Source organism: Ambystoma mexicanum, chromosome 9 (genome assembly GCF_040938575.1).
Source record: "Ambystoma mexicanum isolate Mex_15411 chromosome 9, UKY_AmexF1_1, whole genome shotgun sequence".
Classification (NCBI taxonomy): Eukaryota; Metazoa; Chordata; class Amphibia; order Caudata; family Ambystomatidae; genus Ambystoma; species Ambystoma mexicanum.
In genome coordinates, this window is record NC_090931.1 from 833250110 (window position 1) to 833276096 (window position 25987).

A 25987-nucleotide genomic window follows, 5' to 3' on the forward strand; every position below is an offset into this window, starting at 1 on the left:
TTTGTAACCAAGAAAGCAAGTTTACACAACCTTTTGCTGCACCATGTGATCAGAAAGTTGCTTGAGAAGAGCAGCGTAGCCGAAAGGGTCAATGTGGAGTTAGGGGTTGCATGCCATGTGCTTCTGAGCCGTGCCCAGATGAGAGAAAATGTGCACTGTCCAGGAGAAAAACGCATTACATGAAGTGGAGTCTAAGATCTTAGTGTCATGATTAAGCTCTGTGGACTTGGAAGTCTCGTATCTCGCGATGTTAGGATGTTAGCAGAGGAATACATCTGACCCTTGTAAAGGAACAGGTCTGCGCAGGGTGAACACGTAACTGTGATACGAAAATCAAAGAGCCTGTGAGCCTAGTGACGTGAACTATCTAAGCTATGCCGAATCACAATGTTGAAAGAAGGTGTTCCACGTTATCTTTCAGCCTTAAGACAGAAAGGTGCTGCAGTGAGTGTGATAAGTGATCCCGCAAGTGTGCGTGTTTCTGGATCGGGGATGGTGTGTGAGTTAAGATTCATCCATGTACTGTTTGACATGTATGTTCTATCTCTCCAGCATTTAGTCTGCCTGAGCATTCATTGCGTTCAGTGGTTTTGAAAGCGTACATAATACGCCATCTTTCTGCATGATTCATTGTTTAAAAAAGTATCAGTACCTACAACATACATAATTCTGTCTTGAACGAGCCTGGGGTCATGTTGCTGATACATTATTGTACAGGTGGCACAATCTCTTAGAGAAGGGGTCTGCAACCCTGGGGGTCCCATGATGTTTCGCACCGCAACTGCCATGATCCCTCATCACTGTGAATACTCTTTAGGTCTGGCGGGAGTTGTAGACCAAAACATCTGGCGAGTCGAAGGTTGCAGACCCATGTCTTAGAAGGTGGCCTTTTAGAGGAAACAGGTCACAGACTGATCCCACTTGCCAGTTGTGTTCATGTTCTGCTTGCTGGGGCTAAGGGGCACTTTAGCAGTGTTTGGATGGGGAAGTCAGGCCCACATATTGCCGCATAGATGACAGCATACTCTCTCTCTCTATCTACACACAGATAAGCCAGGTAACCATCCTTCTCAGCACCCAGAGCTCCAGTTGGTTCTGTCATCAAGCAGCGCTCACAGTGCTCGGCAATTGCGGCTTTCCGCAGCCTTGGAGCACTGAAACGGCTCCTTTAATCGAACATGCACACTAATCAATGCTATCTTTCTGATTTTATTTCCCTTTCTCCTGCCTCTCAGCAGCAGGTGGTGAAACAAACCAAACTCCTAATTCATTTCGGCAAGTCAAGGACAGGATCACAGTAAGTAGAGTCGTCTACATTCTCTCATTGGTGTCACAGTATAGAGTTCAAGGGGAGGTATTTGGTATTCACATATATGAAGCAATCCTGTAGCATTGGACTTCTTTCAGTCATGTTTGCTTGGAAGCAAATTGTTTTATAGAGCTCAAAATGCAGTTTAGGGGTTTTTTGTTTAGTTTAAGGAGTTATGCTTGGTCCCATCAAATGGCATGGCACAACACATCAGCACAAGTTGAAAAGTACAGAAGGAGCAACCAGGCCTGACCTGTCCTATAGAATGCCACTGCAAACTTACTCTGACAGGGCAACACTGATATAATGTAGCCCGTGCAGTAAAAATCTTTGCAAGAATGACTGCACTGGACTTCATGCATTCACCACAAACGGCCAATGCAACACCGCTCTTTACGAGAGGCGGACATCTTAACAGTACATATACATATTTTTGAAGCTCTTCAGTTTCATTTGTTATCTGATATTTGTATTACCTTCAACGCACGTGCATGTTTTAGTCAATAATGTAACAGAAATATCATTTTAAAGTGCTTGAATAATATGTATTTCTTTATTGAAAAAAAAACTATTTCTCTGTGAAGTAACACAGGGTCATGGTCCCCCATTAATGATGTTCCACTCCAGCATAGACGGTATCAGGTAATAAAATCGCAGCAAAAATGTCGCCAGTAAAAAAATGGCGGCAAAAATGCTGTGGTTTGACCCGGTAAAGGTGTACTCCATTATACCATTTAAGGGGGAGCAGGGGTTGTAGGGGTGCTCTGGCCCCCTTTACATGATTGTGGTGCAAAAAACCACAGCATTTTTGCCACAATATTTTGTATTGACTGCCATTTTTGCTGCGATTTTTAGACATGGAACCGCATATATGCGTGTTTTACAAATAATGCTGGTGCTACCCAGCTTCAGAAATGATTGCCACCCCTCCCTCTACCCCACCGACAAAATGGCTGCAAGAAGTATGTGATTCTGATTACACTGTACTGTGTCCTTTCTTGGAACAATCAGGGGAATGATAAACACATGCGCTGGCTATTTGTACACCATAAAGCGATCATCCGTGACTGGGTGGCAGAGAAGGCAGTTAAGATGGTTGCCTAGGGTGCCACCAGCAGCAGGTTGCATCCTGGCATGCATCAGTCCTGTGGTTATCTCTTATTTAAAAGGCCACACATCTAGTTGAGTCAAAAATCTCCCACCTTCCCTTTTAATTTGCAGGCACACTCGTGTAGCAAGGGATTGTGCTTTCCATGCAGAGGCTTTTGTAAATACTGTTACGACCCCATTTTACAAAGGATTTTCACTGATTGAATGCTTCCGTTTATAAAACAAATACATTAGTGCCAATTCCTAAAATAAAAGAACTGCATGAGCAAATTACAATGTGCATGCAGGTTGCTCCTAATGCAAACGATGTGTTTGCGTGCAGGGTATGGGCGGGTTCCAGTGCATGCCTTTGCACATCCCCGATTTAGAGAGTGATGTGCTAATCCCATGGGACCCTTTACCCGGCTCAGTTCTGTCCTGCCACAAATGACACAAGTCGTCAATGGTCTTTTCAGAACACTAGCTGTCTTCGGGAGCAGAGCCAGCGCCCGCATTCTTTTCCCGTGGGGAGCTCAAAGGATAACTTAAAAGGGATCACCCAATGCACCCTTAGGAGAGTCCACAAGCATTAACTTAAACATGTCAGTAAGTTATATCATTTACTCATGTCCCGTATTTCCGTGTTCCGCCATATATGCTGGAGGCAGCTTATTCTAGCCGGTCAACATAGGTGCCAGGATCATCTTCCTATGCCCATGCTCGGCCTTACATTCCAATATACATCCATCATATGCCAAGGACACTCATGAATAATTCCCTGTGTTTGCGCACTGCCGGCGACTGTCGTTTCAATGCTTTAGTTTAGAGCATTCTAAATAACAGATGTGACAACAAAACAACTCGGTCTTAGTCATTTTATCAACTGCCTACGCAAGAAAGCCCGAGACAGCTCTGTCATAATTCAAACATATAATTGCAGGTTTCACCCAGGCAGCTGCATATCTCCAGAGATCTCTGGTGATCTACACGTGTGTGAACGTGGCACTTAGTGGTACGTGGGATGAACTCACGTTTCTGTGCAACAGTGGTCTGCATGGGAAGCAACATAGCATAGCCCCTGAATGCAAAGATTGGAAAGCCCCCAAAGTTGGTCCTGCCAGAAGTAAAAGAACCTGAGGCTCCAGGATATCATGGAAAAGGTCCCCAGATAAAGGGCAGCCGAGAGCTCTACAGCCAGTGCTTTACATGGATAAAAAAGAAGCACAGGTACTCACCAAGAGTCCGGTTCAGCTATACAAATGTGACGAATTATGGAGGGAAAATAGCAATCTTCGCAAAGCTACCACTGTGTGAACCATCGAATAGCAGCATGTCTAGATTTTCATGGTGACATTTCTCGGTTCCATGTCTTAAAATCGCGGCAAAAATGGCTGTGTATACACAATATCGCGGCAAAAATGCAGTGGTTTTGCTGCCACAATCATGTAAAGGATGCAGGGAACACCCCCGCAGCCCCCAGACCCATTATACCATTTAAGGGGAGCAGGGGCACCCCCGCAACCACCGCTCCCCTGAAATGGTATAATGGGGTACACCTTTACCGGGTCAAACCACAGCATTTTTGCTGCGATTTTATTCCATGATACCCATTTCTCTGACCTGTTTAAGTTCACTTGTCGGTGCATACTGGCCATTTTGTTTAGCCGACTGCTGTAATTTTGACCAGGGTAAACTGAAAAGCACACATTTGTAAATCAAATACTGAAAAAAACAAGGGTCCTCCACACTTGCGTGCAATGGAAAAACACAAGTTTATTCACTTTAGTGTCATATTTAAGTATATACAATTATCTACAATTTTCATGGCATTTTAAGGACTTGCTCTAGATGCTCAAGGTATTTGATATGGGACTTAATGTTGTTACTTCACAAAAAAGATAGGTGTTACATATGGTTCTGAAATGAGATGAAAGTAAATCTCTTAACAAGAAACAGGAAAGTTGCTTGTAGAGCAAATGAGCACATTAAATCAGAAAAGTGTCCACATTGACTCATATGGAGAAAGCTGCAGCTCTTGTTTGGATCAAATCTCTGGATTGGTGGGTCCACGCAATTCAAAAAATATAAGAGACAGCCTTCATTAATGGCATGACATCTGCTGGGATGTAGGCAGCATTACATTCCTTATATTCCCGAAATCCCCGTAAACTATCCATGACATTTACCCTGAGGATTTGGCAAATTCGTTGCACATCTTTGTCCCCCCGCTGAATATCAATTTCTTCTTGCCCTTGTGGCCAGTGCACTTTGTAGAGTACCTTTACTTGTTGCATGAGAGTTTTAGGGCGTCATTACGAGTCTCGCTCTAACCCCACTGGTGCTACCGGCGGGTAGCCGCCAGACTCATAATATTTTACAAGTGGCTGACTTGCCGGTGCCACAAGGAGATTACAACTTCTGCACCCGGGAAGTAAGGCGCTGGTAAGATGTAATTCCCCATTCCCATAAAGTCCCGTTGTTAACGGTGCTGGCCCTTCTGTGAGGAGTCTGCCTACCGTGGCCACTGCGCCCTGCAGCTTCAGACCTGTCGGGCGCAGCGCCCACGGCAGGCAGACACATAGTTTGCCAGTCCGGAAACAAGGGTGTCCCGGTGAGCTTAACGGCCCCCTTGTTTTCGGACCGGCAAACTCATAATGAGGCCCTTAGTCTTTTCCCTGCAATCAGCTCTTACACATTAGTGCTTACATGTGAAGAGGTTGTCGTAGCCGGTCTTGTTTTTGAGTTTTCTGACAAACTCTAACTTTATCCTGCATTTATTGCTGGAATTTTACTGCGGTCATGTAGTACCACTCCTCTAAAAGATAAATTGGTTCAGGCCTCCATGGCCTCTTCCACATATGGACCGGGGGTGTTTATCATGGACTCAAAAACCCTGAATACTCTGGTTAACAATTTGTCTGCACCTAGTGGTGTTGTGTCATGGTGTTGCAGCTGCCGTGAAAAAATGCTTATTTCAATTAAGGCATCAAGCATAAATCCAACATACCTTTAAAAAGCATACAACGTTAGAATGTCATCAAGGCCAACATATTTTGCTCGGTCTCTGGAATCTCGCTTTTGTTCACTGCCAGCTGTAGAAAAATGCTGGTGAAGACAATCTCTGCCAAACAGCTTTTAAACTCCTTTCACTACCTATCGAATGGCCAATATATGCCCAATAACGAGGAATTGCTGCTCAATATCTTTTGCACATTGCCTCAGTTCCATTAGATTTTTTGGGGTTGCTTGATATAGAGTACAATTTATCGAAGAAAATGTGGAAATGACTTAGCCCAGAAATCTCTTTCATAAAATGGCCCACAAGCACCAACTTTCTCCTAAATGTAATGGACTCATCAATTTACGGACATACGTTTTGTTTATTTTGTGATATGTCCTTTGCACGCTCTCTCATGTCAGTTGCAATGTGGTCTATGATATCAGCACAGGATTTGTTTGAGTGTAGAGCCCATGCCCATGTTCAATTCATTCAGCTCTTGTACCTCCACATGAACCAGCATATATAGATTTGGCCTACCATATTTCCCTATTATATAGGCAGTGCGAAACACACAGCATGTTTTCTGGAGGGTTTTGATCCTTGGGTGGTTAAGGAGCAAGCGCATGGACAGGGCTACTGGGGGGTTCTAGAGGTCTGCTATAAACGTTACTGTAACGGCAATAGTTTTGTGGGACGTCAGATTCCTCTTGCGCTAAGGGTGGACTCTGCTGGGAGTTATTCTGCATTAACAAAATGTGCCCTCCCTTCTCACCCTGGATAGTCCCAGTCCTTCATTTATGTGGTGTGGGGGGCTTACCAGGGCTCAGCCCTGGCACTTATTTTTAAGCTCAGCTGGATTATGTTGTGGTGTTTTGGCAACTTTGTTATTTTAACTATCAGCCAGTCATAGTAACATACCGATCAACAACAGTGTGCACTGGCCAGGGTCTCTGCATCCTGGGCTGGCTCATTGTGATTCACAAACCTGATGACCCAGGTTGCCAGAGCAGGACTATTGATCAATTTCCAGGAAAAACAATGAGATGCAAGGTGGCAATCCTGGGCACTGATGCTGGCCATGTCCACATACTGCTCCACTTAGCCTGCTTGACATTGCTGCAAATTATCTAGTGTAATAACCAGCAGGGTGGGTTGACAGCAACAGGAGAGTCACCAGACAAAAGCCTCAAACACAGGGGTAAGGTCACTGAAAAGACCCATATCGAACAGGAGAGCCAGCCATGCGTGAGAAACTATGCAAGACGCTCTTGCTGAAGTGTTTGACAGGCAACTCATCAGTTCAGTAATGATTCTCCCTACATTGGTCCATCAATTTACCATAGGAAGAAAGCAGTTGTGCTCTTTTTTCCTGTGGTTAGGTCGTTCACATGCTCCACTTCAAACCAATGGGATTAGAGCAAAACGTTAACGATGATGTGTTTTAAAGTAACACAAACATTTATTTTATTTAAAGACACAACTAATATGTTATGTTGATTTCACCCTCAATGAACCAGTTGGAGGTGGAGCTTTAACCCCAAATATGTTGACACTGTATGGAGCAGACGTGTAACACTGTATGGAGCAACACTGGATAGTGTCAACAGTAGACGGGGAACTGCCCCTCCCCCATGCAAGAAAATGTGTGATAAATTAAGCACTGCCTAGTCCTGTAAATAGAGGACAGCAGGTGAATATTAGGTTCAGAAGAGCTGTAAAGTCTGCTTACCAGCAGACATTGTACATTTACGTTTGTGTTGTGGCCCTTTCCCTGAACGGAGGGCTGCTAACGTGTGTAACTAAATCAAAATTTAGAAGTATAACAATAAAACAAGTATGGAAAGAAGTGAAAGTCACAACAGGTGCGTGTGTGGGAGTGGGCAGAAAGAAGAGTTACATTGTTATATACTGTATATAGCTAAAGGGTCATTCTTGTACATAGGTGCTTACCCATGTGTAGAATCCTACATCACCTGTTCATGTCACAGTGATGTTAAGAATGGCCAAGAGCTCAACGAATGTTGTGTTTTAAAGAGAGATTTGGACGCTGACACTGCTGGTGAGGCGGTATGGCCGCAACCCTGTAGCTCTGAAATCAGTAAAGACTTCTTCACACCTTCATGTCCAGAGTTGGTGTTTACTTCATACATTAAAAAGTATACTATCATGTTACTATTCCGGGCAAGGATGCATGAGGACAGAGCGTTGCATGACATGTCATAGTACTCACACACACATATCCCCACAGTCACAAACGCCCTGCTCCAGATTCACCCGTAAAGATTGTTTGATATGCTCTTGTACCTGGAAGGCACATTGAGTTTGGCAGTTTTAGAACATGTTCACATATCTTATAGACACCAGCACCATGACCAACAAAACACAATCTATTAAGGGCTTCAGTGTCTTTGTGATTACAAAGGTGACTTCAGATACAACTGGTTCCACCACAATAACTTGTGTGACTCGTTAATATGATTTTCCTTTAAATCAGTGGTAGTGGCGATGAGACATGCAGGCCCCTGTTCTGCTACTCCACAGAGAGAAGCAAGAAGCCGACTTTGGCACTGCTCTCTCTGGATCCGTTTTCTGCCACGTTATCACGGCACTCAATAGAAACTCCTCTGTACCCCACCATTTAGAGCAACATTTAGAAAGACAAAGCGCACCCATACTCCAGATGCAAACGGACCATAGGGTGGCACTCCAATGGAGCGATGTCCTAAAGATAAACACACTTTTAAAAAAGCTGGCATCATTTGAATGCCAAACAGCCCATCTTTAGGTCAGCATATTACCAACTCTGTGAAAGGTACTGTAGACATGCAACAAAGAAAGGTGGGGGACCAGGTGACACTATAACATTAGGGCAGCACGTTTTCATTACTTGGCCTGACTTTCACACATCCCTCACATACAGTGATTGAGCCTGTTGTGTTAATTGGAAGTGAAACAAGTCTTCAACCCCCAACATGCGATCATTTCCAAAATGAAACGTGAAATTGTCATCTGATCGCCAAACAAAGAAAGGATGCCTCGTCCCTTAAAACACTGCATAGGTAAAAAGCATAATCCACGCACTCATTTCCAAAATGAAATGTGAAATGTTCACCAAACAAAGAAAGGATGCCTCACCCAAGATCACATAAATGGCACTACAAAGGTGAAATTAAAACTTACCTTGGCAGAGCAAATTTCTGAAGGAGAGCTCTGCTAGCCGGTCTCACGGCAGACCGTGAGGCTGCGCAGGCCTTGGAGTACAATACGAACAAAGAGCTTGGCAAAAAAAAACATGGGTTCAGCTTTTTCCTCGGTGGGTCCACACTTGCCTAGTCTCCGGGTTTAGCCAGGAGGCACCAGGTTTTACGCTCTTCTCCCGGTCGCCAGGGAAGAGCATGGAGTCTCTGAGTTTTCCGGCTGTCCCAGCGTCTCTGCCCATGCCTCCATTTGATTGGCTACAAAAAGACTATTAGTGGGCAATTGCATGGTGGTGTGGGCGACACCGGAAGAGTCTTCAGATAGTCCAGAACAAGGCCCTGCGGATATCGTCTGGAGCTCCAATCTTCACAAGGATAGCAGACCTTCACAGAGACCTGGACATCGAGATGTTGGATGAACATCTAGCGAAGCTGAGTAAGAACTTCTGCCAAGAACTGGATCAGAACCTGAACCCTCTGATCAGAAGACTCACTGCCACCACTGCAAACCCCTTCGACCGCTACTCGCGGCCCATCACTGCGAAGACCCTGTGAAACCAGCCCTACTGTGACACGACCACACAGACCAAGAAGAATACAAACCCACGACTACACACTCAACCTGAGAAGATGGAGTAATGAGGCTCAAGCCTCGGTATCCAAAAATCACAGCTGATGGATAAAAATCTATCAGCAAGAAGAACAAGCGCTCGGTGTGGGCGCAGACGCTGCAAGGTGGGCAAACTCCACCCATATATTCCATCAGTCATCACGCAGCGGAATGTCTTGCGGCTTTTTAAAAATATGGTGGTGGGGCAATGAGGGCGTGGCCTTGCAAGCAAGTGGGCGGGGCATCCAGTGACATAGATCGCCAGGTTTTTCATTTTGGAATGTAGGCAGGTGTGGGCGGGTCGCTGTGGCAGCGACCAATGAGAGGTGAAGGTGGGCAGCGAAAATCAGAAACGAGTCAGGACTCGGCAGCACATCTCGAACTACGCTGGTGGTCGTCTGCTAACAAACAAAAGGCAGGCAAAACACAAACTACTGGATTTGATTGCCTGACTACGTATTTGTTTAGAAAATTTGCAGGCAAACACTGCAACCTTTTGGCTGGGGGGCTTACCAGAAAACTATTGCCCATCTGATCCTGCAAGCTAATTGGACACTGTCCGCTCTGCTAAAGAAAGAACCAAGTGACTAATCAGCTTGTGGAAACAAGTACAGCTGCGACTTGACTCTGTAGCTTGAATCGGCCAGCAGAGAAAATCAACGGCCTTCAGTACAAGTATGCGATTTTATTGGCAAGAAGTGGCAGCCCTCTAAACTTCATATTTTGAGAATAGCCGTTACTGAGGGCCAGATAGTGCCGTCCATTTAAATCACTGTTTATAACATAAACAATATGTTTATTAAGAAGCTTCAGACGCAAAAACTCACAGCAAAACAGCGCCTTTGATGCAACCAGATGTGCTGTGACATAGGATTTCATGTCAGCATGGAAATAGGTGCTTGCATAATAACCACATAGTTCGCAGAAAACTGGATCCTATCATGGGAGTAGCATAGAAAGAGCATAGAAAGAGCACATTCTATGGTATATGTGGATACGTACGGAGTCAAACAGCGGACCTAGGAAAAAAGGCCTTCAGCATTTTTACTCTTAATCAGTATTTAGCAAGAGACCATCCCTCCTATCTTAGATCCCACAGTAAGGCTAGCACACCTTCTTTAATGTAGGCTATGCTATGCCTCAACCAATCAGAAAGCAGCAGTTCTGGCCACTGTTAACCGATAGTTGCCTGGATGCTCTACTTGCCTGCAACTGTGCGAAGTCAACGCTCCTTTGAAGCTCGCTGCCACTGCCCAGCTCACCTGGTGATCGCCGTATGCTGCTCTCCATCTCTCTGCCACCTCACCTCACCTCTCCTGACACATCCGCTGCTCCAGTTGCCGGGGAGCCCTTTTGGTGCTCCTCGCCCTTAAACCAGTCACTGGATTCTCTGTGTGTGAAAGCCAATCCCACTCTGTTGAACGCTGCCTCCTTTCCTCTGCAGCCCCAGTTGCCTTGGCAGCACTGCACTTCAGGAACTCCGCAAGCAAACACTTATGTTATCCTTTCCTTTCTGAGCCACAAACCAAGGATTTCCTTAGCATTTTAGGCTAAAACCACTGCAGATACAGGTAGAAATACACTTTGCACCCTTGGGGGAGTGGGGGATTCACAACCATTAAGTGTTCTAAGCCCTCCCTAATTGCCCTTGCTTCACTCTGGACCATTAAGTCGGGCTTCTGGGCACCTAATTCTGGTGAATTCCCCCTCTCCCATGGGCACTACCGCTAAATTAGTCTTAACACTACATTGTACATATTAGCGTTCAAAGGTGGAATGGGCTTGATCCAACCTTCCCTGTAGTTCAAATTTGATTTCAAGGGGAATCCATAAATAGTCTATGGCAGAGTTTACTTTACAACAATAAAAAGAGGTTGATGGCTGGAAGGTTTAGTATTAGTCTTAACCACTGGCATTGCTCTGGGCAACCGTCCAGACCACTGTTCTTTTACTGCAAAGCCATTGCAGAAAGTGGAAAGACCATATGCGAATCAGGCTTGGTCTCACCCCCAAAAGGATCAGTCCAGCCCAAACTCCTTGGTCACATCCCTTCTGCACAAGACCACAAGCAACCCCAGACATGTTTCGGCCTCATATGGTGTCTTCATTGAGGTGTAGCTCGGGTCTCTAAGCCCAGCAGGCACAGGACCCACTTATGGGCATGCCCGTCCCACTCGGGGTGACTACAAAAAAACAAAAGAGGTGATGGCTGAAAGGTTTAGAATTAATCTGAACCTCTGGGATCGCTCTAGAAAACCCTCCAGACCATCGTTCTTCACCTGTCAAGCCATTATAGAAAAGGGAAAGACCATTTGCAAATCAGGCTTGGTCCTACCCAAGTATTTTTTTACACTAAACACTTTTGGAAGAATTTAATCATAGATAAGACAAAGGGTGGAACCCGGTCAACTCACAGTTAGGGCAATGATGATGGAAAAGAAGACAGCAGGAAGAACAGAGATAAACAGTCTAACAGAACCACCAAAGACGCCCAGTCTTGGTGGGGAACTCCACGAAAAAACAAGGTAGACAAGAGTTTAGAGGGCGCGCAGACAGGCCGCCCTACTTTCATTGCCTCTTTGACTGCACCCACTAAGACATCTCCTGCTAGCTAAGGGCTTTAAGGCGGCAGGGGGACATAAGGCCAAATGAGAAATATGAAGAACTAGGGGGACTAAAGCCATTCCCTAAGGCTTGTCCCCCTAATAGTCTGAGCAGGCATGTAGATGAACTCCTAGTGAGTTCCCTGATTTCAGGGATGGATGATGCTGGACTAACGCAGGTTCTCCCTGTTCCACAAGTCAGTAGTACCTTTCATATGTAGTGCTGTAAGCTATCTTCTGCTTGAGTCTAGACCCATTTTCTTAAGACCATCAACAAAGGATCCAGGGTGAGCTTGTGATCCAATCCTGGAAAAAACACTTGCATTCTGCTAAAACACTCCTGCGGTTGGAAGATGGTCATTCTCATAAAGCAGAGTTCTGAATTGCATCCAAATGGTCTTCAGCTGGTAGAAATGAGGAGAAACGTATGCTCAGACTCACTTGGCCATTATACTTCGGCAGAGTTCGGAAAGGCATCCAAGCAGTCTGCTTCCTCAGGGATCATGGTTCAGGCACAGCTTCATGACAGAGGTACACAGCCTCTAGGGTGGTGCTGCAGCATGAGTTCACTGTGCAGGATGCATGTAGTGCAAACACGACTAGAGCCTCAAGCAAAAGCTCCCATGTCTCAGGATAACATTCAATCTGATCAAAGACTCAGATGGTGGCAGTTCACCTTAGGCAGAGTTTCATGATGCATACCACATGTCTTGCACATCTGAGATTAGAACCCAATTTCACTCAGACAGTTGATGGTCCTTGGAGATCAGATGATAATCACTCTGTCATCTTGGGCAGAGTTGAGTCACAGACAAGGGGCTTCTGCTTGAGGGATTAGATTCCAGTCTCCTAGTAAGGGGAGGAATAGCCATGCTGGCAACTCCTCGGCATGCAACACAGTTCTGTACAATATCCTAGGTGTCTTTAACTTACTTTAGCTAGGTTTCAGGACAGAAGCTCCAATAGTTCCTACAGAAATAGGAAGTTTAGTTAATCCTTAGGAAAGGGCCCCAGCGCTGGATCAGCAACTCAGCAGCAAGACCTCGCTCCACCTGGTAGGTCTGTCGCTACCACCAATATCCCCCATATTTTAAATGTTTTCAGGGTGCATAGCTAGCAAAGGGGGTGTGCATGAAATGTATACCTGTTAGGGGAGTTTTTCTTAAGTCTACCAGCAGGTGAAACGCTATAAAACTATCCCTTGGTATACAGGCCCCAACTCTTAGTACTACTCTGTACTACCCAAAGGTTTGGTAGAATGGCAGAGCAGCCAGGCTTATCTTAAGAGTAGGATGTGAGCTGTAGGTAAGTACAATGAACCCAGTAAATACATTAGCCCAAAGAAACTCTCACACACGTGTAGTTATAATACAATAGACATGTATTTTATATACACAAGGCAAGGGTATGTAAATACTGTTTAGACTAACCAACACAAATGGAAAACATAAGCAACACTTTTTTCAGGTGACTGCTACAATAGTAGTGGCTTGCAACAACAATGAGCACAATTCAATGACAGTTCAGTTGTAAGGAAAATGGGTTGTTCAGCACAGCAATCTACTAATTTGTAATACTTTTCAATGATTCTAATACTTTAGCAGTCCATTCCCTAACTAGCTAAGAGTTCTCCAAAAGTCAGTTGAGGAGGGATACAACGTCATATGCAGCAGCAGAAATGGCAAAGTTGATACTTTAGTTACTTTTAAGTAGAATGCTTTAGTGGAAGTTACTAGGCACCTTGGAAAGGACTCCCTAGAGGTGCACAAGCTGTTATTCCTGGGCAATGGGTATGAGTGGACACCCAACCTCTGGATATAACACTCCAGTGGCACAAGAGTGACAATTCGGCTTGAAGGAAGTACTACCTTGAGCCCCACAGTACCGTAGGTGTATTAAAGAAAATGCAGCTGGATTCTTTCTGGTGCAGAAGCGATGGACCCGGTCTCCTGTTTCCTTGGTCTGGTGATTAAAGGAGGGGCTCTGGAAGAGATCTCACAGCAGCAGTCACAAGAAAGAACCCTCATCAAGGAATTCTTCTGTCTCCCATGTCAGTCTGCAGTTTTGGTGACTTTTTACAAGCTCCAACAGTGAACGGTTACCACCCGGTCAATCCTCGTCGAATCTGCAGTCCTGCACTCTGTTGAGGGAAATTTGAGGAGGGGGATCTTGCCTCTGGAGGTCCCACTGGAGCTCACCAAAGTTCTGGGGGGATTTGTACACTGGAAGATGATGCTCTGCAATTGGATTGGAGGTCCCCTGGTATTGCCGGTTTGCAGCCCGGGAAGATCACAGCACGTCAGGAGATGGCTCGTTTTGCAGATCGTCTTATGGCTAGTTGGTCACACCAGCCAAAGGGAAGGAGTCGTCCTCTTCGGAGCTCCTCTGTCGATTAGAAAACAGGATCAGGACAGCAGTGGTCTCTTCACGGTTACTGGAAGAGTCTGCCGGCATCTCTGGTCGTCTTCTGCTTTGGATCTTCTGTTCCAGTGGTCGATTTGCCTTCTGCCTCAGGAACCTCACCTTTTATCAAGATTACCCATTGATTTCTCTGCTAACTGTCCGTGCAGTTTACAGAAAAGGGTGGGTGGCTGTGTAATGGCAAAGAGTGGAGGAGGAGGGCTGCTGAAGGGTGGAGGAGGTGGACAGGTCCGTTCTTGTTTTTACTCAAGGGACAGGGGCTCTGCGTGCTGCCACGTCTACAGACACACTTACCTAGTAATACTAATTGGGATGCATTGAACCATTCTGTGTATTTGGAGGGAGGAGCCTCCAGCTGTGAGAAGCCACTTGCTGGAGCTCCCGAGATAGATCCTGAGATAGATCCTGTATTGTGTATTGTCCCTTTTGTACCTGCACTCAATTGCTGTTTTTGGGTGGACAGGTGTTGGGAGATAGGCTGGGCGACCCTGCTGATTCCTGAGCAGATTGATCCATTTGATCTGTGGATATTCACCACGCCTGGATGCTGATGATTTTGTGCCCCTTTTGAGCTGACCTCTGTGCCACTGCCCCCACTGCAGTCTTTGGATTCAGCGGTGCTGCTGCGTCGCGTACACAAACAACTCACGGTGAGGGACTGCTACTATTACTGCACTGGCTGCATTACAGTGGCTCTGTGCCCCGCTCTTGCAGTGGTCTGTGAATCGAATTGAGCTCCTGCTGTCTGCAGCCCTGGGTGCGCAGTGCGTCTGTGCTGTTTTCAAGGTTGGTGTGGTGGAGTGAGGAGTGCCCTGGCTGACTTGCTGCAGGTGATTGAAATGACTCGGGAGATCTAGCTCTGTGCAAGGGCCTGCATATTGAGGTTTCCCTTGCCCCCACCTTGCTTAGGATGAGTGAGGAATCTGCAGCAGAAGGGGTTTGAGTTGGCGGGGCGGTCAAAACCCATCCACAGCCTGACTCCCAGTGAAGACGATAAGTCTGTGTTATTGGGGATACAGTATACATCAGCATGTCCCTTCTTTTCTCCAAATCTGGTCTCAGCGTTGCAGAAAAACAGCAAATCCTTCAAGATTTATTGTGTCACTCTGCTGGAAAGACAGGAATCTTTTGCCTATGATTACTGGGGATAGACGACATGTACTGGCTGGTCGCTCTCTATGTAGAGCAGCCATAATCAACTGCAACTACAAGTAGTGCCTTCCCGACTGGTGATTTAAGGGACTTTCCTCATATTCCAGAGAAGTGTTCATCGCACCTGAGTCACCCTCCTTCCTCCTCTGCTGCTGAAGCAGCGAAATACCCCATTGGTGACCTGTGTGACGTTATGCACCTGATTCTTCTGCACCTGTCTTGTTGCTAGGCTGTCTGGTGTACCTATGAGCCATGGGTCAAAGTCAAAGAAATGATAGCCTACACCGTTTGGAGGGCGGCGACAGTCCATGTAAGATGAGTCTCTGAATGAGATTAAAAATAAACCAAAGATATATCGCTGTCTGACCACAGGGGATTTGACAGCTCTCCTGCTTCTTGCTTCCAAAACCTGCTGTTGAACTCTCTCCAATTGGCTGGACTTCCCTCTCGTACTCCTGACTCGTCGGCTCTTGCCTTGCTGATAAGACACCTGTTCCTCCAGCTGTTGCCTTCCTCCTCTGTTGCTGGAGCAGCACAATACCCTTCTCAGTCTCCTCTCTCTCCACCCCGCCCCCATCTCCCTGCCTTCCCCCTCCACTGTGCTCTCCATTTCCCATATTTACTGTAACTGCTACTCTTATCACCTTTCCTACCTCTGTTTCGAAGCCTGTAAGGAAAAGGTTCAAGAAAGATCTCCTGGTCTCTAAACCAGGCCTGCCCATCACTGACACCTATGTGAACATCTCTTCCAGGCAGACTGTCACAGACATTCTCTTTGTAGCTCCCTCTCTGGACCTATGGACTTCCCACATGGTCTCTGTCCTCTCCCCTTTCTCTTCGTCCCCCATTAAAGGTGGCACCAGATGGGAAGTACTCTTGGCATGCTTCTCCTCCTCTAGGTATATCATTAATGTCTATCAGAATGGCACTGTCATGGTCCAGGACTCTCAGCCCAACCTCCTCCTTCTTGATAGGCGTCCTCCATCTCTCATCACTTTCCTCCCTTCTCCTGTCTCTTCTCTGTCTGCCACCCCGCTTGCCCCTTCCCCATCACCGACAAGCATACCACAACCCTGTACCCCTCCTCGACGACCTTCAAAGGTGGCAACCAGCTTCACCTAGTTACCCTTAACTCTCGCTCTGCTGTTAAACACTCCTCTGATATCTGTCTCCTTCTTGAAGACTTTGACCTTGACGTTCTCGCTCTTACTGAGATGTGGTTCACCACCAGCTCTGTCACTGCTTTTGACACACTCCTTCCTGAGGGCTACAAGATCCTCTCCAAACTCACGCCTAACCGCTCTGGAGGCAGAGTGGCCTTGATCTTCCCTGAATGGGTCCCTGCTACTATCATTCCCACTCAGACCTCTTCCTTCGAATGGCTGGTCTGCAGGCTTGGTGTCTCTCCAAACCTCTCGTTGACTCTCGCCACCATCTATAGGACCCCTGGTCCGGTTTCCCTCTCTCCTGGTCTGACCATGCTCTCCTGTCCTCTCACCTGGATGTCTTAGTTCCCTCGGCTAAGCCGATGCCTGCACTGCCAGTCTCCTTCTCCATCATTCGAACTGATGAAGCGAGTGTCAGTTGCTGCTTTTGCCGCCACTTTCGTTCCCCCCCCCACTACCTTCACAGACTCCCACACTGACTCTGCCCTTGCGAATCTTCACCTCTCTATCACCAACACCATGGACATCATTGCCCCTGTCATGAAAATCTGCATGAAGCCTGCCTCCAAGCGCAACACCTGGTATGACTCCAACCAGAGTTGCTGAGCGGAAGTCACGAGCACCAGGCTTATCCTCTGACAGGCTGGCCTGCAGCCTGCTCCAAAGGCAATACAGTCTCTCCATCCGCTCAAAGAAGAGGGCCCATATCCAAGCCTACATCTCTGGGGCCACTAACAACACAGGTGAACTGTTTAAAATCTGCAAGAAACTCACCAATCCTACTGCAGTCTCCCCTGCCATCCGTGACCCTCTGTACATCATTGGCCTCCTACTTCCTAACCAAAACTCAGGACATCCTGTCCTCACTCTCCTCTACTCCCCTCCTGCCTCCCACCCAAGCTCTCAGGCCTCCCTTGGCCCCCTCTCCCTTTCCCTCCTACTCTCCTCTTTCACGCCCATAGCAACAGATGAGGTCTCTAGACAAGTCCTCCCTATGAAAGTCTCCTCCAAACAGGTGCTCCCCTGCTCCTCCAGAACCACCAAGAACAGCATTGCCTCCCTTGCACCAGCCTTGGCCAATTTCTGTAATCACTCCTTTGCCACTGGCTCCTTCCCGCTACCCCTCAAGCACTTCTTTGTGCATCCTCTCCTCAAAAAACCCTCTGACAACCCTTCCTGCCCTGCTAACTATCGCCCTATCTCCATTACCCTCTTCCTAGGCAAACTCCTGGAGAAGCTGGTCATCTCACAACTGATCCAACAAACTGAATCTGTTGGTTGTCTCCACAGAATCGTACAAAAATATCAACCTGGGAATTGCGACGGCCAAAAATGCCAACTTTTTATTATGTTTTTAACCCCCCCTTACACCACATATATATGTGGGGCGGTTTAGAGTATGATATTAATATGGGAGGGTGTGGGGGGCCTCCCCCCGCACATGTATATGGTGTAAAGGGTTAAAAAAAGAAAAAGTTGGCATTTTCGGCCATCGCAGTGATCACATAGATCTGTCTCCACGACCACCAGTTTGGCTTCAGAGCAGCCAGAGGCACGGAAACTGCTCTACTGAACACCCGTGAGGACTTGCTCTCAAATCTCGATTCTAACTCTCCATCCATTCTTATCCTTCTGGATCTTTCCTCTGCCTTCGGCACAGTCAATCATGCCACCCTTACTAATCGGCTCTGTGACACCCTTGGCATCACAGGCCTGGCACTTGACTAGTTGACCTCATTCCTCTCCGACTGTCCTTCCCAGGTTCAACTGGGCCCTTTTCTCTCCCTTATCAGACTCTCCACCTGTGGCATCCCTCAAGGCTCTTAAACATCTACCTCGACCATCTGGCCCACCTGATCTCCTTCTTCTCTCCTCACTTCCAGTGTTATGCAGACGACACGCAGCTCTCCTTCAAGCTTCCCTCTACTGACTCCTCTACCTCCTCTCCCATCCTTAGCACTCGCCTAGCTCCTGTTGCCCTCCCCCCTGCTGCACCCACCCTTTCACTTGCATTCTCTCCTTTTTACCCTGCACTTCCCTTTCCCACCCTACACTTCGAATTTGTGCAGACTGGCACTTCCCTCACCCCACTCTCCCTCACACTTATTGTTACTGCACTTGCACGATCTGAATGTCACAAGGCCTAGTAGGGCCGTTATTGTTATCTTTCTCCCTTGTTCCACCCACCTTTTTTGTCTTGTGGTGCCTTGAAACACCACTTGTTGTATAGGCGTCTTACAAATATCCAGTAAATAAATAATTAAAATAAATGAAACGTATCCTCCTTCAGCACTCAAACACCCTTGAACATCTCCTCCTCAATAGGATCTCCTCCTCCCTGGACAATAATAACCTCCGGAACCCTGTCCCATCTGCATTTCTTAACTGACATTCTACTGAATCGGCCATCCCCCATGTCTCCAACTTTCTTACCTCTGCTGACCACTGTAAACTATCCTCTTCCTTAACCCTACTTGGCCTCTCAACCACTGTTGTAACAGTGGCACGCTCCTCCCCTCCCTGTCCCCTCGCTGACATTTGAATTAACACTTCCCGTGACTGGGATGCCTCTTACCTTTCACATTGATCGTTCTCCTTCTTTTTGAACTCTGCCTTTTCCGATCCAGCCTACCTCCCCATTGGCAGCCCCTAAGGCTCAGTCCTTGGCCTCATACTCCTCACCCTCTGCACCTCCTCACTCAGCCAACTGATCACATTAGTTGGCTTCTCCTATCAACTTATTGGTGATGACATGCACATATTCCTCTCCTTCCCTACCTTTATGTCATACTTTGCTGCCAGCCTATCGGTCTGTCTCTCTGTGATCCATCACTGGATGGCACTGTGTTATCTTGTGCTTAAGTCTTGCAGGGCCAAAGAAATGTAACTGTCTCCAATGCCACCTTCTCCACCCTTCAGACTTCTTATTATCCCCTGACATACTTTCTGCCCCTCCCAAGGCATGTAACCGTGGAGTACTTTTTGATAGGCTCCATAACCTTCACCAAATTATTACTCTACATTGACTGTCGCCAGAATTAAACTGCACCATATCAGGAACATCCCTTCTCTGCACCTACAGCTGTACCAAATCCCTCATACAGACCCTGCTACTCAGGCGCCTGGGCTACTGTCAAGCCCCTCCCCTCACTTCTTTCTCCCACTTGACAATTTCTTCAACTTTGCAACAAGTACTCTTTACAATCTTACACACTCTTCTCACACCCCCAAATACCACCACCATGGCAGAAGGCTTTCGAGAAAAACCGGTCCCTCTAAATTTGTGGTGCTTGTATTCAAGTCCCTCCATGAGCTTGCTAACCCCTACTTAACTAACGCTATTTCTCCTTGTTCTCTGCCCTGTACCCTCCACTTTATTTCACTTCCCTATCTCTTCGTTCCCCTGCCACCCTGCACTTCATCTCGCTTCAGCTCTTTCTCTCTCCTTGCCCGCACCACTGGTCCTCCCTCTTCAATCATAAACACCACTACTAACCACTCATTCAAATCTGCACTGACGCTCCACCTTCTAAACCCGGAGGTGGCCCCCTGTGCTTACTGCCACATTTATTCCCCTCCCTCTCTATCTGACAACTCCACCATACATATTACACCGTATTATTCAGTCCCTTTAGACAAATGTAGTATGTCTGATAGCATAAACATAGAGGGAGTGCAGTTGTGCTGAGGAGTGCGGTGTGTCGAGCAGACTCGCTTTGCTTCTCTGTTGTGCTTTTATTTCTTGGACCTGCTGGCCCTGCTTGTCCTTTAATTGAAGAACTCTATTTCTGCAGCACCTCGTGCGAGTGCCAAGGAGTGCAGTCGTGCTCAGGAGTGTGGTGTGTGGAGCAGACTCACTTGGCATCTCTGTTGTGCGTTTGTTTTCTTGGACCTGCTGGCCCTTTAATTGACAAACTCTATTTCTGCAGCAGCTGACGTGAGTGTCAAGGATTGCAGTGTGGGGAGCAGCCTCACTTTGCTTCTCTGTTGTGTTTTTCTTGGGCCTGCTGGCCCTTTAATTGAAGAACTCTATTTCTGCAGCACCTGGCACGAGTGCCAAGGAGTGCAGTCGTGCTGCAGTCTGGCTGATCCGGGCGAGGGGAGTGCCACTTGGGATTCCAAGATACCCATCGAGAATGAGGGGAGGCGCTGGTGGCGGGTAAGGAGACTCACGGAGGTCCTATTGACGAGAAGAGGTATCCAACAGTTTCGGATGGTCAAAGCACCTCGAGTCGTGAAGAACATTTCGCCAGATCTGCTTCTATGGGGCTACCTGTAGAGCACACACTTGTGCGCACACCAGTGCCTGTCCATTTGGCTGCAGGCCTCGTTCTGAAGCAACAAATGGGAGGGCTTGCAGAGACTCAGCGAGTGGTGTTAGTTGATCAAACTATCATCAACCCGCATCAGTGTGCATCAGCAACGACGGAGAGGACAGAGAGGTTGGAAAAAGTCAGAGTGATTATCCACATCACAATGGATTGCAGGGAGAGACCTTTGCGTTTCCAGTGGGTGAACTGCTTAGTACTACATAGGTGATAGAGATAGAGGAAAATGACCCCCCAGAGGTAAAGAAACCCGAATCACGACCTATGGGACCAACGGAACCTCAAAGCACTAGGCAGAAAACAGGGGTGAGTAAAATTACTAAATATTTCTCTAGATTGATGGTAGATATTTTAAACACCTCTGGGGGCAATATTTGGGGGGGGCTCAGGCAGAAAGTGAAATGGTGGATGCTGTTTCAATTGCCCTGGATGAGCTAATAGAGGGGGAAGTCGAGGACGAAGTGCTGTTGGAGACCACTGCCAGGATGGAGGCAGAGCAGCATCTGCCTGCCCCTCGTACCTCATTTATCAGTGACTGAAAGAAATCTACAGCCTGGGATTTAGAGTCATCAAATCTGGCTGGTATTCTTACTCCTGATATTGTCCGAATCACTCAAACGATGATGCGATTTCCCAGCCTAGAGGAAAAGTAAGAGAAACTGACATGGGTGTTGGGGGGGTGGTATCAACATCAACACCCCACGTAGACCAAAGCACACACACTTTTCAGAAGCCCCGTGAAGGTGCTTCAGTGGATGATAGCCTGGAGGGTAGAGCGCAGATGAAAAGAACAAGTTACTTCTTACCTTGTAACGTTCTTTCGATGGGATGTTCCTCCAACGTATTCCTTATCTTAGATATCTCTTTCCAGCTTTGCTGGCCTCGGAAATTTTTTCTCTCTAGAGGGCGCTGCGCGTCGACGTCTGCCGAGTCGATGTTCCTCGACAGCCGCCGTATCGACGTCAACGTCATCCTGCCTATAAAGGCCGCGCGCAGCGTCTGTTGCTCAGTTCCGTTATGTAGCCCACAATAATTCTTTCTGGACTAGACTAATCACCCTGAAGGGGCGTAAGCTGCAACAACAAGGGAAGTAGTACTGCGGGGATGGATGGGAGGGTCGATAAGGAATACGTCGGAGGAACATCCCATCGAAAGAACGTTACAAGGTAAGAAGTAACTTGTTCTTCGAAGGGATTGTGTCCTCCAACGTATTCCTTATCTTAGATAGGCTCCCATAGCAGTATTCTGTTATTGGAGGTGGGAGTACTGACTTCATGCTTCCTCTTATTGATGAATAGAGTGCAATACTGCCCTTCCAAACCTAGTTTCCTGACTGGAGGAGGAATCCAAGTTGTAAAACCGTGTAAAGGTATGGACGGACAACCATGTGGCAGCCGCACATATGTCTCTAACCGGCACTCCTCTTTTGAGGGCCGATGAAGCTGCGATACCTCTGGTCGAATGAGCCCTAAGATTTTGAGGGGGCTCTTTTCCTGCCAGTTTATAACATTCCAAAATGGCTAAAATGATCCATCTGGAAATGGTCTGCTTAGTTATCGGTAACCCCAGCTTGTGACCTGTGTAGCCTACAAACAGCTGGTCTGCTTGTCTTATCCTAGCCAGTCTACTAATGTAAAAACTTAAAGCCCTTCTTGGGTCCAGCCTGTGTAACCTCTCTTCCTCTTTCCCCGGATGGGGAGGAGGATAGAAAGATGGAATGGTAATCTTCTGTGTGATATGAAATTCAGAAACCACCTTTGGGAGGAAATTAGGCTTCACTTGCAGAACAACTTTGTCTTTGTGAAAGATTGTATGAGGGGGTTTACAAGAAAAAGCTTGTAACTCGCTCACCCTTCTAGCAGATGTAAGTGCTACTAATAAAACAGTCTTAAGGGTAAGAAATCTTAACGAACAAGAGTGGAGTGGTTCTTAAGGTGTGCCCATCAGGAAAGTTAGGACTAAATTTAAATCCCATAGGGGAACCTGGAATGGTATTGGGGGATAAAAGTTAATTAACCCCTTTAGAAACTGTATTACCAAGGGTAACTTGAAATAGGATGGTTCTTCCGCAGTGCGCTTAAAGATGGATAGCGCTGCAAGATAGCCCTTGATGGTGCCAACTTGAAGGCCTGAATTTGCTAAATAAAGTAGGAAGGACAAAACCATTGGTGTACCACATGAAAAGGGATCGATATTCTTTTCCCTACACCAGCTGCAAAATCTGTTCCAACGGCAGCGGTATAAAGATTTTGTTGCTGGCCTTCTTGCCGAAAGCAACACCTCCATAACGTCATCAGGGAGGTCCCAATCCTTGTACCTCAGCCTTTCAGAAGCCAAGCATGAAGGTTGAGGGTTTTGATGTCTGGATGGAGAACCTGACCTCCCTTCTGTGAGAGCAGATTCTCTCTGAGTGGAAGTCGAATTGGAGGGCAGATGGACAAGTCTAGAAGGTCCGGGTACCACGTTCTCCTGGCCCAATCCGGGGCAATTAGGACCATGGTTTTCCGGAATCTTCTCAACCTCCTGATCATTTGAGGAATGACAGGGACCGGTGGAAACGCGTACAGGAGCGGAAACTCCCAGTCCACTATGAGCGCGTCTCCCAGAGCTCCTCTCGGGGGAAATTCCCTTGAACAGAACAGATTGCACTTCCTGTTGACACTGGTGGCGAACAGATCCACCTGAGGGGTTCCCCAAAAGGCGAAGATCTCTTGAAGGACTTCCTGAGCTAGTTCCCACTCGTGGGAGACTGTGCTCTGCCTGCTCAGAGCCTCCGCTGTCAAGTTCTTCTCTCCGGCTAGGTGAACTGCCGATAGAGAGATTCCTTCTTGGATTGCCCAAAACCAGAGCTGCATCGCCTCTCTGCACAGAGGTAGTGATCCTACGCCTCCTCTTTTGTTGAGGTAATGCATGGCCACTGTGTTGTCCGTCATTATCAGGACATTCTTTCCTTGTACAGATGGCAGAAAAGCCTTCAGCGCAAGTCTGATGGCCCTCAGCTCTAACAGGTTGATATGTAGTCTTGACTCCGATGGAGACCAACGACCGCTGATGGTCAAGTCGTTGGCGTGGGCTACTGTTATCTCCGGCCAGGGTTGCCAAAACTGCTCTCCTTTCAGAATGTTCTCCTGACAGGCCCACCACTGAAGGTCTCCAGCCACCCTGTCGGGAACCTGAAGAAGATCTGTCATTCTCCCTGAGAATTGTGACCACTGAGTTCTCAGTGCCCACTGCAGGGATCTCATTCTCAGGCGAGCCTCTGGCACTAGGAAAATGCAGGATGCCATGAGGCCTAGCAACCTCAAAAAGTCGAAGGCTGGGAGAGGTTGGGCATTTTGAAACTTGGTGACCATCTGTAGAATATCTTGAGCCCTCACCTCTGGTGGCGAGGCTTTTCCCAGGGAAGTGTCCAGGATCGCTCCGATGAACTGGAGTCTCTGCGATGGTATCATTTGTGACATCTTTAAATTGAGGGAGAAGCCCAGTCTGTGAAGGGAGTGGCAAACATGATCTAGCTGGATCTGAGCTTGTTCCGAAGATACAGCTCTGATCAACCAATCGTCCAGGTAGGGGTAGACGAGAATCCCTTCCCTCCTTAGACTTGCAGCCACTACCGACATTAACTTGGTGAAGACCCTCGGGTGGAGGTCAGCCCAAATGGCAGCACTCGAAATTGATAATGAGAGTTGCCAATTGCGAACCTCAGGTATTTCCTGTGTTTGAAATGGATTGGCACATGGAAATAAGCGTCCTGAAGGTCCAGAGATACCAACCAGTCCTGGAACTGAAGGGCCTGAAGGATCTGAGAAAGAGTTACCATCTTGAATTTGTCTTTCCTGAGGAATTTGTTCAATTCTCGCAAGTCCAAGATGGGTCTCAGTCCTCCGTCTTTCTTTGGAATGAGAAAGTAAGGGGAGTACCAGCCCTTGTTCCTCTCCGCTACAGGTACCGGTTCTATGGCACCTTTCTCTAGCAGGTCTAAAATTTCCTGCAAGAGGAGCGGATCTGGAGCTTTTTGAGAGCTGATCCCCGGTGGATGACTCTGAGGTATGCGTAGGAGAGGCAGGCAGTAACCTTGTGCAACTGTCTCCAATGCCCAAGCATCTGACGTGATAGCCTGCCATTCCGCCAGATGTTGAGTTAACCTGCCTCCTACAGGTGTCTTGTGAGGGAAGTCCTCAGAGTGGTTTTGGGGCGGCTGATGCAGATGCCGATGGTAAAGAGGCACCTGCTGTTGCTGCGGCTTTTGAATATCTACCCCGTCCACCTCGGGTAGTTCTTCTTTGTCCCCTTTGAGCCGGTCGTCCTCTACCTCTTCCGAATGCGGAGTAGAAGCGAAAGGACTTGCCTCTTGCAGAGGTTCCTGTGGGACGTAAAGGTGTCTGACGGATTGCAGCGCCTACTGTCAGCCGAATCAATGCCCATCTGGAGGGATTCACACATAGCGTCTTTACCGTCCTTTATGATATTTAGGAACGCCTCCCTTTCTTCTCCCTCCGGGATGCAGTCAGCCGCTGTAGAAGCACACTCCCAAAGTGTATGGCTAAATCTAGCAAGGGTGCAAGTAGCATTAATAGATTTTAACGCCATGCTACATGCCGAAAAGACTTTCTTAGCCATAGCATCGTATTTTTTATCGTACCTGTCCTGTGGGACGGTAGGGTAAGCAGTCTTGATGTCAGTAGAAGATGCTGCCTGTACCACCAGACTTTCTGGGGATGGGTGTTAGGACAAAAACTCCGGGTCTGCAGAAGATACCCTGTATTTAGTATACAGTTTTTTATTTACTGCCGGGACGACATCTGGGGTTTCCCAGTTCGTCATGATTTTTCTTTGAAGAGCTTTATGAAAAGGTACTACAGGATCCTCCTGTGGACCTTTATCAAGAATATCCGTGAGGTCATCCTGTTGGAAAGCCTGTGAAGGTGTTGACTACCCCATAAATTCTGTGATCCTGGCCATTAAGGCTCTATAAGGGGTTTCAGCATGCTCCCCCGGGTCTGGCCTAGCGAACTCCACCTCTGGGGAAGTGTCTAAACCACTTGCCTCATGTAAGGAGTCATGGAGTTCCTTTAATCTGCGTTCCTCTGAGGATAACTCCTCTTGAACTG

At 47.2% G+C, this 25987-nt stretch overlaps 1 protein-coding gene across 18 annotated transcripts in view; it reads left to right on the plus strand.

The window, feature by feature from the left end:
• Nucleotides 1–25987, plus strand: part of MAP2 (microtubule associated protein 2) — a 680541-nt gene that overhangs the window by 386617 nt on the left and 267937 nt on the right. For 12 of the 18 annotated variants that reach the window (XM_069615866.1, XM_069615867.1, XM_069615871.1 and 9 more), the window contains one exon: nt 1236–1297. In XM_069615866.1, coding sequence (XP_069471967.1) covers nt 1236–1297 — 62 coding nt within the window. The remainder of the gene's footprint in view (nt 1–1235; nt 1298–25987) is intronic. The other 6 variants (XM_069615868.1, XM_069615870.1, XM_069615881.1 and 3 more) reach the window with 1 other exon arrangement.